At 39.5% G+C, this 13,599-nt stretch overlaps 5 protein-coding genes across 5 annotated transcripts; 4 read left to right on the forward strand and 1 right to left on the reverse strand.

The window, feature by feature from the left end:
- The first annotated feature begins 4,299 nt into the window (after positions 1-4,299).
- LOC106401670 (protein E6-like) lies at positions 4,300-5,179 on the forward strand. The gene has a single exon (XM_013842225.3). The coding sequence runs from the start codon at positions 4,377-4,379 to the stop codon at positions 5,037-5,039; it is 663 nt and encodes a 220-aa protein (XP_013697679.2). The 5' UTR covers positions 4,300-4,376; the 3' UTR covers positions 5,040-5,179.
- Positions 5,180-5,217: 38 nt separating this feature from the next.
- BNAC05G02090D (uncharacterized protein At4g28440) lies at positions 5,218-6,064 on the reverse strand. The gene is made up of 2 exons (XM_013842227.3): positions 5,723-6,064; positions 5,218-5,635 (listed from the first exon to the last, which is right to left on the reverse strand). Exons 1-2 carry the CDS (start codon positions 5,952-5,954, stop codon positions 5,445-5,447), a joined length of 423 nt encoding a protein of 140 aa, XP_013697681.2. The 5' UTR covers positions 5,955-6,064; the 3' UTR covers positions 5,218-5,444.
- An 869-nt stretch (positions 6,065-6,933) lies between these two features.
- Positions 6,934-8,005, forward strand: LOC106422972 (ethylene-responsive transcription factor 9-like). Its single transcript, XM_013863759.3, has one exon. The coding sequence runs from the start codon at positions 7,267-7,269 to the stop codon at positions 7,816-7,818; it is 552 nt and encodes a 183-aa protein (XP_013719213.2). The 5' UTR covers positions 6,934-7,266; the 3' UTR covers positions 7,819-8,005.
- Positions 8,006-9,960: 1,955 nt separating this feature from the next.
- On the forward strand, positions 9,961-10,554 carry LOC125579264 (glutathione S-transferase T3-like). The gene has a single exon (XM_048743237.1). The coding sequence runs from the start codon at positions 9,961-9,963 to the stop codon at positions 10,552-10,554; it is 594 nt and encodes a 197-aa protein (XP_048599194.1).
- Positions 10,555-11,649: 1,095 nt separating this feature from the next.
- LOC125579265 (putative nuclease HARBI1) lies at positions 11,650-13,030 on the forward strand. Its single transcript, XM_048743238.1, has one exon. It carries the CDS (start codon positions 11,714-11,716, stop codon positions 13,028-13,030), a length of 1,317 nt encoding a protein of 438 aa, XP_048599195.1. The 5' UTR covers positions 11,650-11,713.
- Positions 13,031-13,599: the final 569 nt, after the last annotated feature.

The following is a 13,599-nucleotide window of genomic DNA, read 5'->3' on the forward strand; positions in this document are numbered from 1 at the left end:
GCAAGGGCAAGATCGCTTAGAGAAGAAGCGATGATGAACGATACATTGGCTTTGCAAATCTTGCAAACTGCTGTATCGGATCATATATTCTCACGGATTGCAGCAGCATCAACATCCAAAGAGGCGTGGGATGCATTGAAGGAGGAGTATGAAGGCTCTCCTCAAGTTCGTTTGATTAAACTTCAAACATTGCGAAGGGAGTATGAGAATCTGAAGATGTATGAGAATGAAGACATTAAGGTCTTCACAGATAAGATAGTTGAATTGGCAAATCAATTAACTTATCATGGTGAACAGAAGTCAGATGTTCAACTCATACAAAAGATACTCATCTCTCTCCCAGCCAAGTTCGATAGCATAGTCAGTGTGTTGGAGCAAACAAGCGATTTGACTTCAACAAAGATGACAGAGTTGATCGGGATCTTGAAGGCTCATGAAGCAAGGCTGGCTGCAAGAGAAGAAAGCACCAGTGAAGGAGCATTCGATGCTCGTGTTAAACACAAAAATTCTGGTGTTACACAAGACAACTCAAAGCGCCAAGGAGGCAAGAAGTGGTGCGGTTTCTGCAAGAGAAACAACCACAATGAGAGCGAGTGTTGGAGGAAACAGAAGAAGGAAGATCCAAAGAAGGATCACAGAAGTAACAAGGAGTGTTACAATTGTGGCAAGTTAGGCCACTTTGCAAATCAGTGCTACTCAAAGAAGAAAGAGAAGGCACATGTGAGTCTCGAAGAAGATTCAAATGAAGATCACATGTTGTTCAGTGCGAGCGAAGCAGCAACAACAGTGATGGAAGATGTCTGGTTAGTAGACAGTGGAGCAACTAATCATATGACAAAGGAGGAGAGTTACTTCTCAAAGCTTGATAGGAGTATCAAGGTTCCAATAAAGATTGGAAATGGAAGCACAGTCATGACAGCCGGTAAAGGAGACATTACCGTCATGACCAAAGGTGGCAAGAAGACCATCAGAAATGTATTCTTGGTTCCGGGTTTGGCAAAAAATTTGTTGAGTGTTCCACAAATTGTTTCAAGCGGATACCGGGTGAGTTTCCAAGAGAAGAGATGCATCATAGATGATGCAAAAGGAAGGAGGATAATGGATATCCCAATGACTCACAAAAGCTATCGAATCAGGATGAGTTCGGCTCAGGTAGAAGAGGCCTTGAGCGCTAGTGAGCAAGGAAAGATGGAGACATGGCACAAGAGACTTGGTCATGTAGGCGACAAAAGGTTGCAACAAATGCAAGACAAAGACTTGGTAAAGGGATTACCAAAGTTTAAAGTCAAGAAGGAAGCATGTGAGGCGTGTAGACTTGGAAAGCAATCACGCAAAAGCTTCCCAAAGGAATCTCAAACTAAGACAAGAGAGAAGCTTGAGATTGTACATACGGATGTATGTGGGCCGATGCAGCACCAGTCTGTTGATGGAAGCCGATACTTTTTGCTATTCTTGGATGATCATACTCACATGTGTTGGGTATACTTCATGAAGCAAAAGTCAGAGACATTCTCACTGTTCAAGAAGTTCAAAGCAATGGTGGAGAAGCAGTCGGATTGTACCATCAAGACACTGAGATCAGATGGAGGTGGTGAGTTCACTTCACGAGAATTCAACCGGTTCTGTGAAGAAGAAGGAATCAATAAGCAAGTCACCTTGCCTTATTCACCACAACAAAATGGTGCAGCGGAGCGCATGAATAGGACCTTGGTGGAGATGGCTAGATCGATGTTGGCAGAACAAGACTTACCGCTCAAGTTATGGGCAGAAGCGGTATACACTGCCTCATATCTTCAAAACCGTCTGCCATCAAAGGCAATAGAAGAAGATGTCACTCCTATAGAGAAGTGGTGTGGACACAAGCCAGATGTGTCACACATGAGAATGTTTGGTAGCATATGCTACATACATATCCCAAATCAAAAGAGGAGGAAGCTAGACGTCAAGGCAAAGCGTGGAGTCTTTGTTGGATATAGCAACCAATCCAAAGGCTATAGAGTTCTCATTTTGGAGAATGAGAAGATTGAAGTATCAAGAGATGTCGAGTTTGAAGAAGGAAAGAAGTGGGATTGGAAAAGGCAAGAAGAAGTGAGGAAGACATTGGAGTTGTCTATGGAAGACTCTCACTCGCCTGAGGATCAAACCGAAGGTGCATCCAGTCCTGAGGAACAAACCGAAGGTGCATCCAGTCCTGAGGAACAATTTGGAGGTACTTTCAGTCCTATTTCTTTTCAAAATGATGATCATGATACTAGTAGTGGAGATGAAGAAACTTCTGAGGCACCAAGGAAGTTCAAGTCCATGGTTGATATCATGGAAAGGGCACCGAGAGTAGAGCTTGATGAAGCGGCTCAAGCTATAGAAGCTTGTCTTCATGCAAATGAAGAACCATACACTTATGATGAAGCGTGTGGTACCAAGGAATGGAGAGAAGCAATGAATGAGGAGATAGCCATGATTGAGAAGAACAAGACGTGGGAACTAGTGGACAAGCCAAAGAAGAAGAATGTGATAAGTGTGAAGTGGATCTACAAGATCAAGACCGATGCAAACGGCAATCACATCAAGCACAAGGCGCGGCTAGTTGCAAGAGGGTTCTCTCAAGAGTATGGTGTTGACTACCTTGAGACGTTTGCTCCTGTCTCAAGACATGATACAATACGAGCCATACTTGCCTATGCGGCTCAGATGAAGTGGCAATTGTATCAGATGGATGTGAAGTCAGCCTTTCTCAATGGCGACCTCAAGGAAGAAGTGTATGTCACACAACCGCCTGGGTATGTGACACACGGGAAGGAACACAAGGTGTTAAGGCTACACAAAGCTTTATATGGTTTAAAGCAAGCCCCAAGGGCATGGTATGGAAGGATAGATTCATACTTTCTTCAAAACGGTTTTGAGAGGAGTATGAATGATGCGGCCTTATACATCAAGAAGCAAGGAGGAGATGTGTTGATCGTGAGTCTATATGTGGATGATATAATCATCACAGGAAGCAACATTCAGAGCATCAACACATTCAAGGAGAACATGAAGAAAGAATTCGAGATGGTGGATCTTGGATTGTTGAACTACTTTCTTGGAATGGAAGTAATTCAAGACGATGGAGGCATATTTCTTTCACAAGAAAAGTATGCAAACAAACTTGTAGACAAGTTTGGGATGCGAGACAGCAAGAGTGTAAGCAACCCACTTACACCACAAGGAAAAGGAGTTGAGGATGACAAGGAGTATGGAGATCCGACTAAGTATAGAAGCATCATTGGAGGGCTTTTGTACTTGTGTGCATCAAGACCTGATGTGATGTATGCAAGCGCCTATCTCTCAAGATACATGTCATCACCTCGCATGAAGCACTACCAAGAAGCCAAGAGGGTGTTAAGATATGTCAAAGGAACATCAAACTTTGGAGTGTACTTCACAAGCGTGAAAGAACCAAGACTTCTAGGCTACACGGACAGCGATTGGGGTGGTTCTAAGGAAGACAAGAAAAGCACTTCAGGTTATGTGTTTACTCTTGGATCAGCCATGTTTTGTTGGCAGTCAAGCAAGCAACAAACAGTGGCGCAATCAACGGCTGAGGCAGAGTACATAGCCGTGTGTGCAGCAGCAAATCAAGCAGTGTGGTTACAAAGACTATTTGAAGACTTTGGTCAGAAGTTTGAAGGAGGCATTCCGATCTTATGTGACAACAAATCAGCAATAGCAATTGGGAAGAATCCGGTGCAACACAGAAGGACGAAGCACATAGAGATCAAGTACCATTTCGTGAGGGAAGCTGAGCAAAAGGGAATCATTGAACTGAAGTATTGCAAAGGGGATGATCAACTCGCAGACATTCTCACAAAGGCATTGGGTGGTTCAAGATTTGAAGATCTAAGGAAGCAGCTTGGAGTCAAGTCGAGATATGATTAAGGAGGAGTGTTAAACTATATAATCTAATCTCTCCTTGATACATTTACATAAGTTAGTTATTTATGTTATTACACAAAGAGTTGTAACTCTTCATGTTGTGTCCTTTAGTATAAAGAGTTGTGTCTCTTATACTTGTATTGATTCGATCTCTATATAAAGATCAATCATCTGTTGTAAACATATCACCGAATCTCAATAATACAAAAGTATTTTCAGAAAAGTTTATAAGCCTGAAACGTCTATCTTATTCTTTCTCTCGAACTCGTGTGTAACACATTGTGATCGTTGTGTAACACAAGCGGTTGGTAAAAGATTAACAAAATCTCCCTCCTTAATCCTCGCATGTTGCTCGGCCCTTTTACTACTTGTTAATTCTATTTAAACACAAACTCACTCACACACCAAAACACATCTCAAACCCTCAAATATCTCTCACTCACTGCTCTCTTCTCTCTTCTTTGATGGCTTCATTTGCTGTCAAGTTAACATTTTGCTTCCTTGTTGCTGCTCTTTGCTTCATTGGAGAAAATGTTGAAGCTAGAGAAGGTAAGCTCTTCTTTAGCAAGTTTACTCACGTAGATCGTCCTAACAACAAAGAGGTAGCTCTAACCTCAGCTCCCGCTCCGGGCCTAGCACAAGCCAATGGAAGACTCGGTGACGGGCCTTTCGGGCCAGGTTCAGGTATGATTCCTCAAACCAAAGAGTCGTGGCCGGTCTCATCTACGACCACAGACGAGGAGTTTGAGAAATTGATGGCTACATTTGAAGAAGAAAAGAACAACAACCAATTACCGGAAGAGTTTGAGAAGGAAGAAGAGTCCCGAGAATCAGAAGATCTTAGTGAGAAAAAGGACAAGTACAACAATAATGGATACACTTACACTACCAACAATTATGATGAGAATAGGAGAGGCTACGGTAATGAAGAAGAGAGACAAGGGACAAGTGATACAAGATTTGCAGAGAACAGTAAGTACTTTTCTGATGAGAGTAGGAGAGGCTACGAAAATGCCCCTAGCCGCAGGTATGAGAGTGCTCGAGGAAATGATCATCCATACGAGTTCGACACTATGGAGGAATACTACAAGAGCTTGGAAGGTAGTCATGAGGAGTTTGAGCCTTGAAAAGTCGATACAACTTCGTTTGAGATGCAAAAGAACATTTGGAGTAATTGTAAAATCTCAATTTACCTTTATTTTATGAGAGATGTAAAATCTACAAATCACTTAAATTTATAGTACTATATTAAAAGTTTTAATGTTTACCTTAAGCTCAATTACAACCACGATTCAATTAAAAATAAAATCATAAGATCAACACCAATTTAATCAACAAGCTCCTGAGGTAAAAACATCAAGAGCTGTGCAGAAAAAAAAAACATTACACAATCTCGTCTTAAAACAAAACCAACGGATTATAAAAAAAATCATAACCGTGCTGAATTTAATCCACTGGTGCACTAAAGAATTCTTTGAAAATTTTAAACTTAGTAAAATAAAGGAAACGTGAAAAGTAGAAACATGCATAAGTTACTGAACAGGTACGGTTACCAGTTCATACTCGACAAGAGAAAGGTTGTTTTGTCGGTTAACCTCAAAAGAAACAGGATCAGTAACTTGAATGAGTCCCCATTTATCAACAGCCATTCTCATCGTGTCCTTAAACATGTCGATCTTTGCATTCCTCAGAGTAACAGTTGCCCCAGTCTTCATTACATCAACTACATTAGCAAATCCCAAAAGAACAATCATTACTGTTCATTTAACACTTTGAAACAGAGGCAAAAACTGAGTTATTATGAGCGTACCTTGATCGTTGCGAGCAGTGAAAAGGATGCATCCAGTATCGTCACCGATAAGGCACTCGGCGATACGAGGAGTTTGAAATGGCCGCGTCAACGAACCATTTTTACGGGTCGCTGGTGTGACGGGATTGGATTCAACTACTCTCACGGTCAAGTTATAGCCGCTTTTTCCTGGTTTTAGCTCATCCACCTTCACGAAAACTGGTTTCGTCTTCTGCACGGTCGTCGTTGACATAGTGTAACTCGCCCGCTTTCACTTAGAATTCTAGGGGGTTTTTCTGACTTTGGGAGACCAAGAGTCGCTGTTAGATTCGTCTCGTAGTCTTCTCGTTTAGGGTTTTAATTCTCTTAATTGGTATTTATAATTTTATATGGAAAATCTTACTGGATTAATGAGATTTATTACATTAAGAAGTTATATTTTTTTTAAAAAAACTGAACATCATAATGGGCTATACTTAAAAAAATAAAAAATATAAATTTTATTTAACAAAACAATCATTATGTTTCCATGTTTAAGTCGTAAAGAACTTATCCTAATCGTTTACTCTGGAAACGATCGCTATGAAAATCACAATGTATATATGCTTTAATAACAAAGATTGGAGGAACATTTGTTTGTTGTATGACAATGTTCTTAGAATCGTTGAAAATTTGTAGGTCCAATTTTTATTTTTCAAAAAATCAGTATATTGAATTCTTAATCGATCGATATATATATCTAAATTGGAGTTTGGTCAATGTTATACAACAAAAGAAGTTTCAAAGTAGAACTTGAAATTTCATCGATTATATGATTATTTTCACATCGAAATTCTATTCGAAGAAAATGGTTCACAATAAAGCTTTTTCAATTTTTATTTTATCAGTTGTACATTATTTTTCTTTGTAATGTTACATTTTATATAAATAAAATAGTTGTTAAAAATAAAGGAAAAAAACTGAACATCATAATGGGCTCAAATATAGTGAACAATTATCATAATGGGCTCAACTGTAATATTATTTGAACTTACGAGTGGGTTTATTTTGAGTGTTATTATACGTCAATTCATCAATTTTTTACTGTCAAGTATAAGATGCAAGTTATATATTTTAAAATATCAAATTTAAATTAGTAAAAATGTACACTTACAGATTTGTTAAGTTATTCAAATTAATTTTTCCTAACAAAGAAATATTTAAAGCCCCTAAATTTAAAAGGCTTTCAGATAAAACAAAAGAGCCCAATATCTAGGACGTCCTTACAGAACCCAAATCCAGAAGCATACCATTTGTAAGGAGACGCGTGGAGAAAATAAACGATTTGGAGAGTCCTAAAAAGAAAGTCACGCCACATCGACATAAAAGCCGTCATAACAAGTACAATTTGTACAGCTCATCAAACTCTCTTGAATCTTCTCTCTAAAGCGGCGGACTCAGTCAAACTCAAACATCATTGGCCGTCTCTCTCCTTCTCTTTATCCTTTTGTTAGAGATTACGTCACTTTCTATAAAACGATACTCTCACTTTCACTCCTTGTAAAATATTCTCTTTTATCAAAGATATGTCCCCAAGGCTGGAAAATGTGGGTCACGCCGATGCCGCCGGAGGAAAGGTTAAGGAGGTGCATTATAGAGGAGTGAGGAAGAGACCATGGGGGAGATATGCGGCTGAGATCCGTGACCCGGGAAAGAAAACTCGGGTCTGGCTCGGAACCTTTGACACGGCCGAGGAAGCCGCTAGAGCCTACGACTCCGCCGCGAGAGAGTTCCGTGGTTCCAAGGCAACAACCAACTTCCCTTTCAGCGGCGGCGTCGATGCAGGGAATGCTTTTGGCTTTGGGACCCATGTGACGGCGCGTGAGGGAGTTTGTGGAAATAATAATGTTTCGGGCGTGTTAGCTCCAAAGGTTACTGGATTTTTCTTAGATCTCCCGCATGCTACTGCGTCGAGAGAGGAGCTGGTTCGAGGTTTCCCAGTCCGGTTCGAGCCAATGGAAATGGGATTGAGTATCGGTCTGAGAACTACCGTGGAAGTCAAGAGGGATGCCGCTGATTATAAGCTTGGAAGGGATCTGAATCTAGAACTTAGCTTAGCTCCATCGATGGACGTTTAGTCATCTTTTTTTTGTACTAGAGCTTAATTTTTAATTTAACAAGAATATCCTTTTTATATTAAAGAAAATTATCCCTTTTCAGTTCGTCTTGAAGAAATATATTTTTGTCATTTCTTTATTGTGGCTGTACTCCTTATTGGTAGATTTATGTTTCTATACTTAGGTGTTATATCATTTGTTGTCAATATGTTTCTACTGTACTGAGGTTGGTCGATTTTGGACTAGAGATAAAAAAAAAACCAAAAGCAACAAAAAAACCTTAACTATTTGTGACATTTTAGTCTAGGCTTAAAAAGTTAAAAAAGTAAAAAAAAATGGTAATTTGAATTATTTAAGAGGACCTACTTAAGACCATCCGCATTAGCGGATTATAACAGGTTTATGGGCTCGGTTTCTTAGGCCCGGTGGATTAAAAAAAAAAGAAAAAATCGATTAGTTTGATGAAACGGGCCTTGCGCATGAACCCGTAAGGGGCGGATGTTGCCACGCGGCGTACGCTGGTAGGTCTAGCGTTCCGCGTTGACGAGGAGGAAAGTCGGGCGATGTCTTGTTTCTTCTCATTTTCCCCTTTCTCTGATAAAACTAGGGTTTCACCGTGAGAGGCGACTTTTCGTGCGACGACGATTCCCGGCGATTTTCTCGACGTAATCGACGACGACCTCTTCTCTCCACCAGCGTAGGTGAGTACCTTGTAGGTTTATAGCTTTATTGGGTCGATTTTGGGGTCGGGAAGCAATTATTCGATTTTGAAAAAAAATTGGGGGTTTCGAGTTAGGGATCTAAATCGATATATGGGTTTCGATCAAGGGTTGTAGATCGTGATTGATTTTGGTTTTAGGGTTCTTCTTTCAGAGATTTGAAATCCAATTAGGGTTTTGTTTTATGGGTGAGTGATGGGTTTATAAATTGAGTGATGGGTTTCGTTTTATGGGTTAAATCGAGTGATGGGTTTAGGGTTGCAGATCGTGATAGTGGTTTACGAGTAATTATTTAACAAAAATCTTGATTTATTTGACAGATGGATCCGGAAGAAGATAGAAGACATTCAAAGAAGCAACACGAACACATCAACATGTTAAGTTTCGTGGCGGATTCTGAGTACGGTATTCCTAAAAGGTGTCCGTGTGGTGGGAGACTCATAAACGAGGTGCGCGGGAAGGAGGACTACGACACTCTTCCTGGGAAGCGGTTCTTCACCTGCAGAAACTACGAGGTAAAGTCTCCTCTGTTTAAATTCACTTTAAGTTGTATATCATAATCTCATCAATCTTTATGTTCTATATTGTAAGTTGTATATCTGATGATTCTTGATGTTATAACCAAGGCTGATGGGCTCCATTATCGTCAGCCTTGGGTGATAGGTGTGCAGGAGGAGCTGGAGAGGCTAACTAAACGGGTGGAAGAGGCTGAGGAGGTGATGCTGGAGGTGTCCAATCTTGGTAAACGGTTTGAGAGACTTGAGGTTAGTCAAACATTTTGAGCTCTATCATCGCTGTAAATTTTTTTCCTTCTATTTGTATTACAGTTACTAACACAACTGTCCTATACTTTTGCCATGTCCAGGAACAGGTTAATTCACTGAATGAGGCTGTCTATGACCTCACTGTGCAGGTCCATTCCCTCGAGAAGGTCTGCTTCGATTGACAATGAAAGGTTAGAGTCAGCTAAACTATATCTAGGGTCATTGTTATCTGTGGATTGAAGTAGACGTAGGACTAGAAGTAGAACAAAAGTATAATTATTTGTAGAACTAGAAGTAGACATAAACTAAACTAGTACGAGAACTAGAAGTACAAGTAGATATTATAAAATCCACACATTAATTGTTGGTTGGTTGGTTGCTGTGATTAATGTTGAATTGTACTTAGGTTGGTAGAGATAGTTTAATTTTCTCTCTTTTGAAACGTAAACCTTGCTGTTTTTTCGCCTGATTTGATGTCTATTGACTGCTCATTACTATGTAGTTGTTCTGTAATGAATTTTGGTTGGTATAGTTAGTTAAATTTTATCTCTTTCCACACGTAAAAACTTGTTTAAAAACCTAGTAGCTCCACCCTTAAAATTTACAGAAACATCTTAACACCAAACCAAAACAAAAACAGGAAACCCTCAAACCAAAACCAAAACACGAAACCCTCAAACATGGAACCTTTTCCCCTTCACGCTCCCGGGTTTGTTAACCTATTAGCTTCGCAGAGCAGTAGTCCAATAGACGTTGACTCTGCTGAGGCTGCAGTTAACTCACCCGGGTTATTTAAACCACCGGAAAGGAGAAAGTGGACAACCAAAGAAGACCTTGTACTGATCAGTGCTTGGTTAAACACCAGCAAAGATCCGATAGTTAGTAATGAACAGAAGTTAGGGGCTTTTTGGAAGAGAATTGAGGCGTATTTCAATTCTAGTCCTCAGCTCATTGGCTCCCTTCCTCGAGAGTGGGGTCAATGTAAGCAGAGGTGGGGAAGGGTGAATGCAGAGGTCTGCAGGTTTGTGGGTTCCCATGAAACCGCTCTGAATGAGCAAGCGAGTGGGCAAAGTGAAAATGATGTCATGAAGACTGCGCATGACATCTATTTCAATGACTACCATCTCAAGTTCACGCTTGAACATTGCTGGAGGGAACTTCGGTTTGATCAGAAGTGGAGGTCACACTCTCAGCCGAAGGAGAAAAGGAATGAAGGTGGTGCGGAGGCGGTGCGTGAGGAGGAAGAGGTTAGGCCTCCTGGTGTTCAGGCTTGAAAAGCTGCTAAACGCAAGAAGCCAAATGAAGCAGCTTATGATCATATACATACCATCCTAGCTGAGAAAAACACCATTTCCAGACAAAAGATCCTTGATCGTTTGCTAGCCAAAAACATAGACACACTTTCTGATAATGAAGTGGCTCTCAAGAATAAACTCATCTCTGAAATGCTTTGATGTCTATTGTGTGTATTTTCTTGCTTTGCTTGAGTAGTTGATGTGTATTTCCTTGCTTTGCTTTACTGATTATGTTATCTTTTCTTTTGCAGGTCACGGGTTGGAGGTGACAGTGTTGCAGGTCACGGGTTGGATGTTTAGGTTGTTTCAGGTCACGGGTTATGTTTCTTTCTACACTGCAGGTCACTCATGTACTATGTCTATGTATTTTTCTATTGTTGTAACTCTGAACTTGATTCACGGATGTACTAAACCAGATCACGGATATGCTATGTTGTAACTCTATGTCTCTCTATATAAATGATGTCTCTACTCTCTGCTTTTTAATCAAAGTTATCTTCTATTTCTTCTCTTGCTTTTGTTTCTCTTCTCTGTGTTGGTCTTGTTTGTCTTGTTTATTTTTCTTTTCTCACTACAAAACGAACATTCAACAACATACAACAAACTACAACAACTAAATCTAACTACAACAACATACAACAAACTACAACGTTTCGGCCAATGACCTGGCTTGTGGCAATGGAAGCAATCGCCAGTTGGCATGGCTAACCAAGGAGTGAAGTCCGTGACCAACAAACAACATACAAGAGCAACTACCTTCTACAACAAACAAGAGCAACTACCTTCAAGATTGGTAAGAAAATATGGTTTATGAAAATTAGAAAGAATTATAGTTAAAATAAAATATGGATGAAGTAAAAATATAGGATTCTTAAAAAAATATGGTTTATGAAAATTAGAAAGAATTATAGTTAAAATAAAATATGGATGAAGTAAAAATATAGGATTCTTAAAAAAATATGAATTATAGTTAAAATAAAATATGGATGAAGTAAAAATATAGGATTCTTAAAAAAATATGGTTTATGAAAATTAGAAAGAATTATAGTTAAAATAAAATATGGATGAAGTAAAAATATAGGATTCTTAGAAAAATATGGTTTATGAAAATTAGAAAGAATTATAGTTAAAATAAAATATGAAATTACAAATCCCCTTTTCTCATGTTAGGAAGAAAACATCAACAATGTCTTCCTCATCAAGTGATGAAGTTGATGAAGCTATAGAAGAAATGGTCGACGAAGTAGTTGATAATTACATTGACTCAATAGTTGAGGTCCAAGGCAACAAGCCGAAAAGACGAGCTTATATCGACAGAGATCGGGAACAAGGACACAATCAACTATGGAACGATTATTTTAAGGAAAATCCTACATACCCACCGGAAATGTTTAGGAGGCGTTTTCGAATGAACAAGCCATTGTTCCTTCGCATTGTCGAACGTATAAGTAATGAAGTTCCATACTTTCAGCAAAGACGAAATGCTCACGGGAGGAACGGGCTTTCTGCACTTCAAAAGTGTACGGCAGCTATACGTATGCTGGCATATGGTCAATCGGGAGATACATATGACGAATATCTCCGACTTGGTGACAGTACATCACGTTTGTGTTTGGCAAATTTCACTGATGCAATAATACAATTGTTTGGAAATGAGTATCTACGAAAACCTACAGCCGAGGATCTTCAACGCTTACTCGATGTTGGAGAGGTACGGGGGTTTCCGGGGATGATAGGCAGCATCGACTGCATGCATTGGGAGTGGAAAAACTGCCCAACGGCTTGGAAAGGTCAGTTCACACGTGGTTCAGGAAAGCCGACAATTGTCTTAGAAGCCGTGGCATCACAAGATCTTTGGATATGGCACGCATTTTTCGGCTTACCAGGTACCCTCAACGATATCAATGTTCTTGATCGGTCCCCTGTTTTTGATGACATCTTACATGGTCGAGCACCAAAAGTTAAGTTCAAGGTCAACAACCACACTTATCGTATGGCCTACTATCTTACTGACGGAATTTATCCAAACTGGTCAACATTTATCCAATCCATCCCACTTCCTCAAGGTCCTAAAGCCGAGAAATTTGCTGAAAAGCAAGAATCCGCCAGAAAAGATGTCGAACGGGCTTTTGGAGTATTGCAATCGAGGTTTGCAATTGTTAAAAACCCAGCTCTACAATGGGACAAGGAGAAGATAGGAAAGATCATGCGAACTTGTGTCATATTGCACAATATGATAGTAGAGAACGAACGACACGCATACGCTCAAATTGATACTTCTGAGTTCGAGTCCGGAGAATCAAGCAGAAGTTCGAGGGTGATAAGGAGACAAAGTATTCATGTCGGTGATATGTTAGGCATGCGCAGAGAAGTTCGAGATCCAGAGAAGCATGCTCGTTTGAAAGCTGATTTAATGGAAAATATATGGCAAAAGTTCGGTGATGAAAATGAATAAGCTTTGTATGTTATTGAATTTCTTGATTTATGTAATCTACTTTTTATGTATTGAATAAAAAATTAAAAAATATTTTTAATATTTTTAAATATTTAAATCATGTATTCTGAATATTTTGAAATTTTTAAAAAATAAAATATTTATTATTATTTTATTCCTATGAACTCCTTCTTGAAGTTCAGCAATGCAGAAAACAACAAATACAGGTTCATAACTATTCATGGATCCACTAAAAAATATTAAAAAATTTTTGTGAACCCCAAGAGGAGGTTCACCAATGCTTATGCTCTAAAGTCCTGACCATTTGGGTCTTGACGAGGGATGAGCAGATGAGGTATTGGTGTCAGGTGGGTGTTCACGTGTGCTTTTCGCCGTCCACAAGACACGTAGTAGAATAACAAAAGTTTTCTTATTCCTTCGCTTGTCTAAAAAGTCTTCACGCCTCTCTCATCGTGGCGGTACTCAGTTAATGAATCATGGCGATACGTAGTTGTGGATTTATACTTTATTCTCTCTTCCCCATTGTTAATAAGGAGGACTATAATCCACAGCTGGAGTATTTACATGTT

This window comes from Brassica napus, chromosome A10, assembly GCF_020379485.1.
Source record: "Brassica napus cultivar Da-Ae chromosome A10, Da-Ae, whole genome shotgun sequence".
NCBI lineage: Eukaryota > Viridiplantae > Streptophyta > Magnoliopsida > Brassicales > Brassicaceae > Brassica > Brassica napus.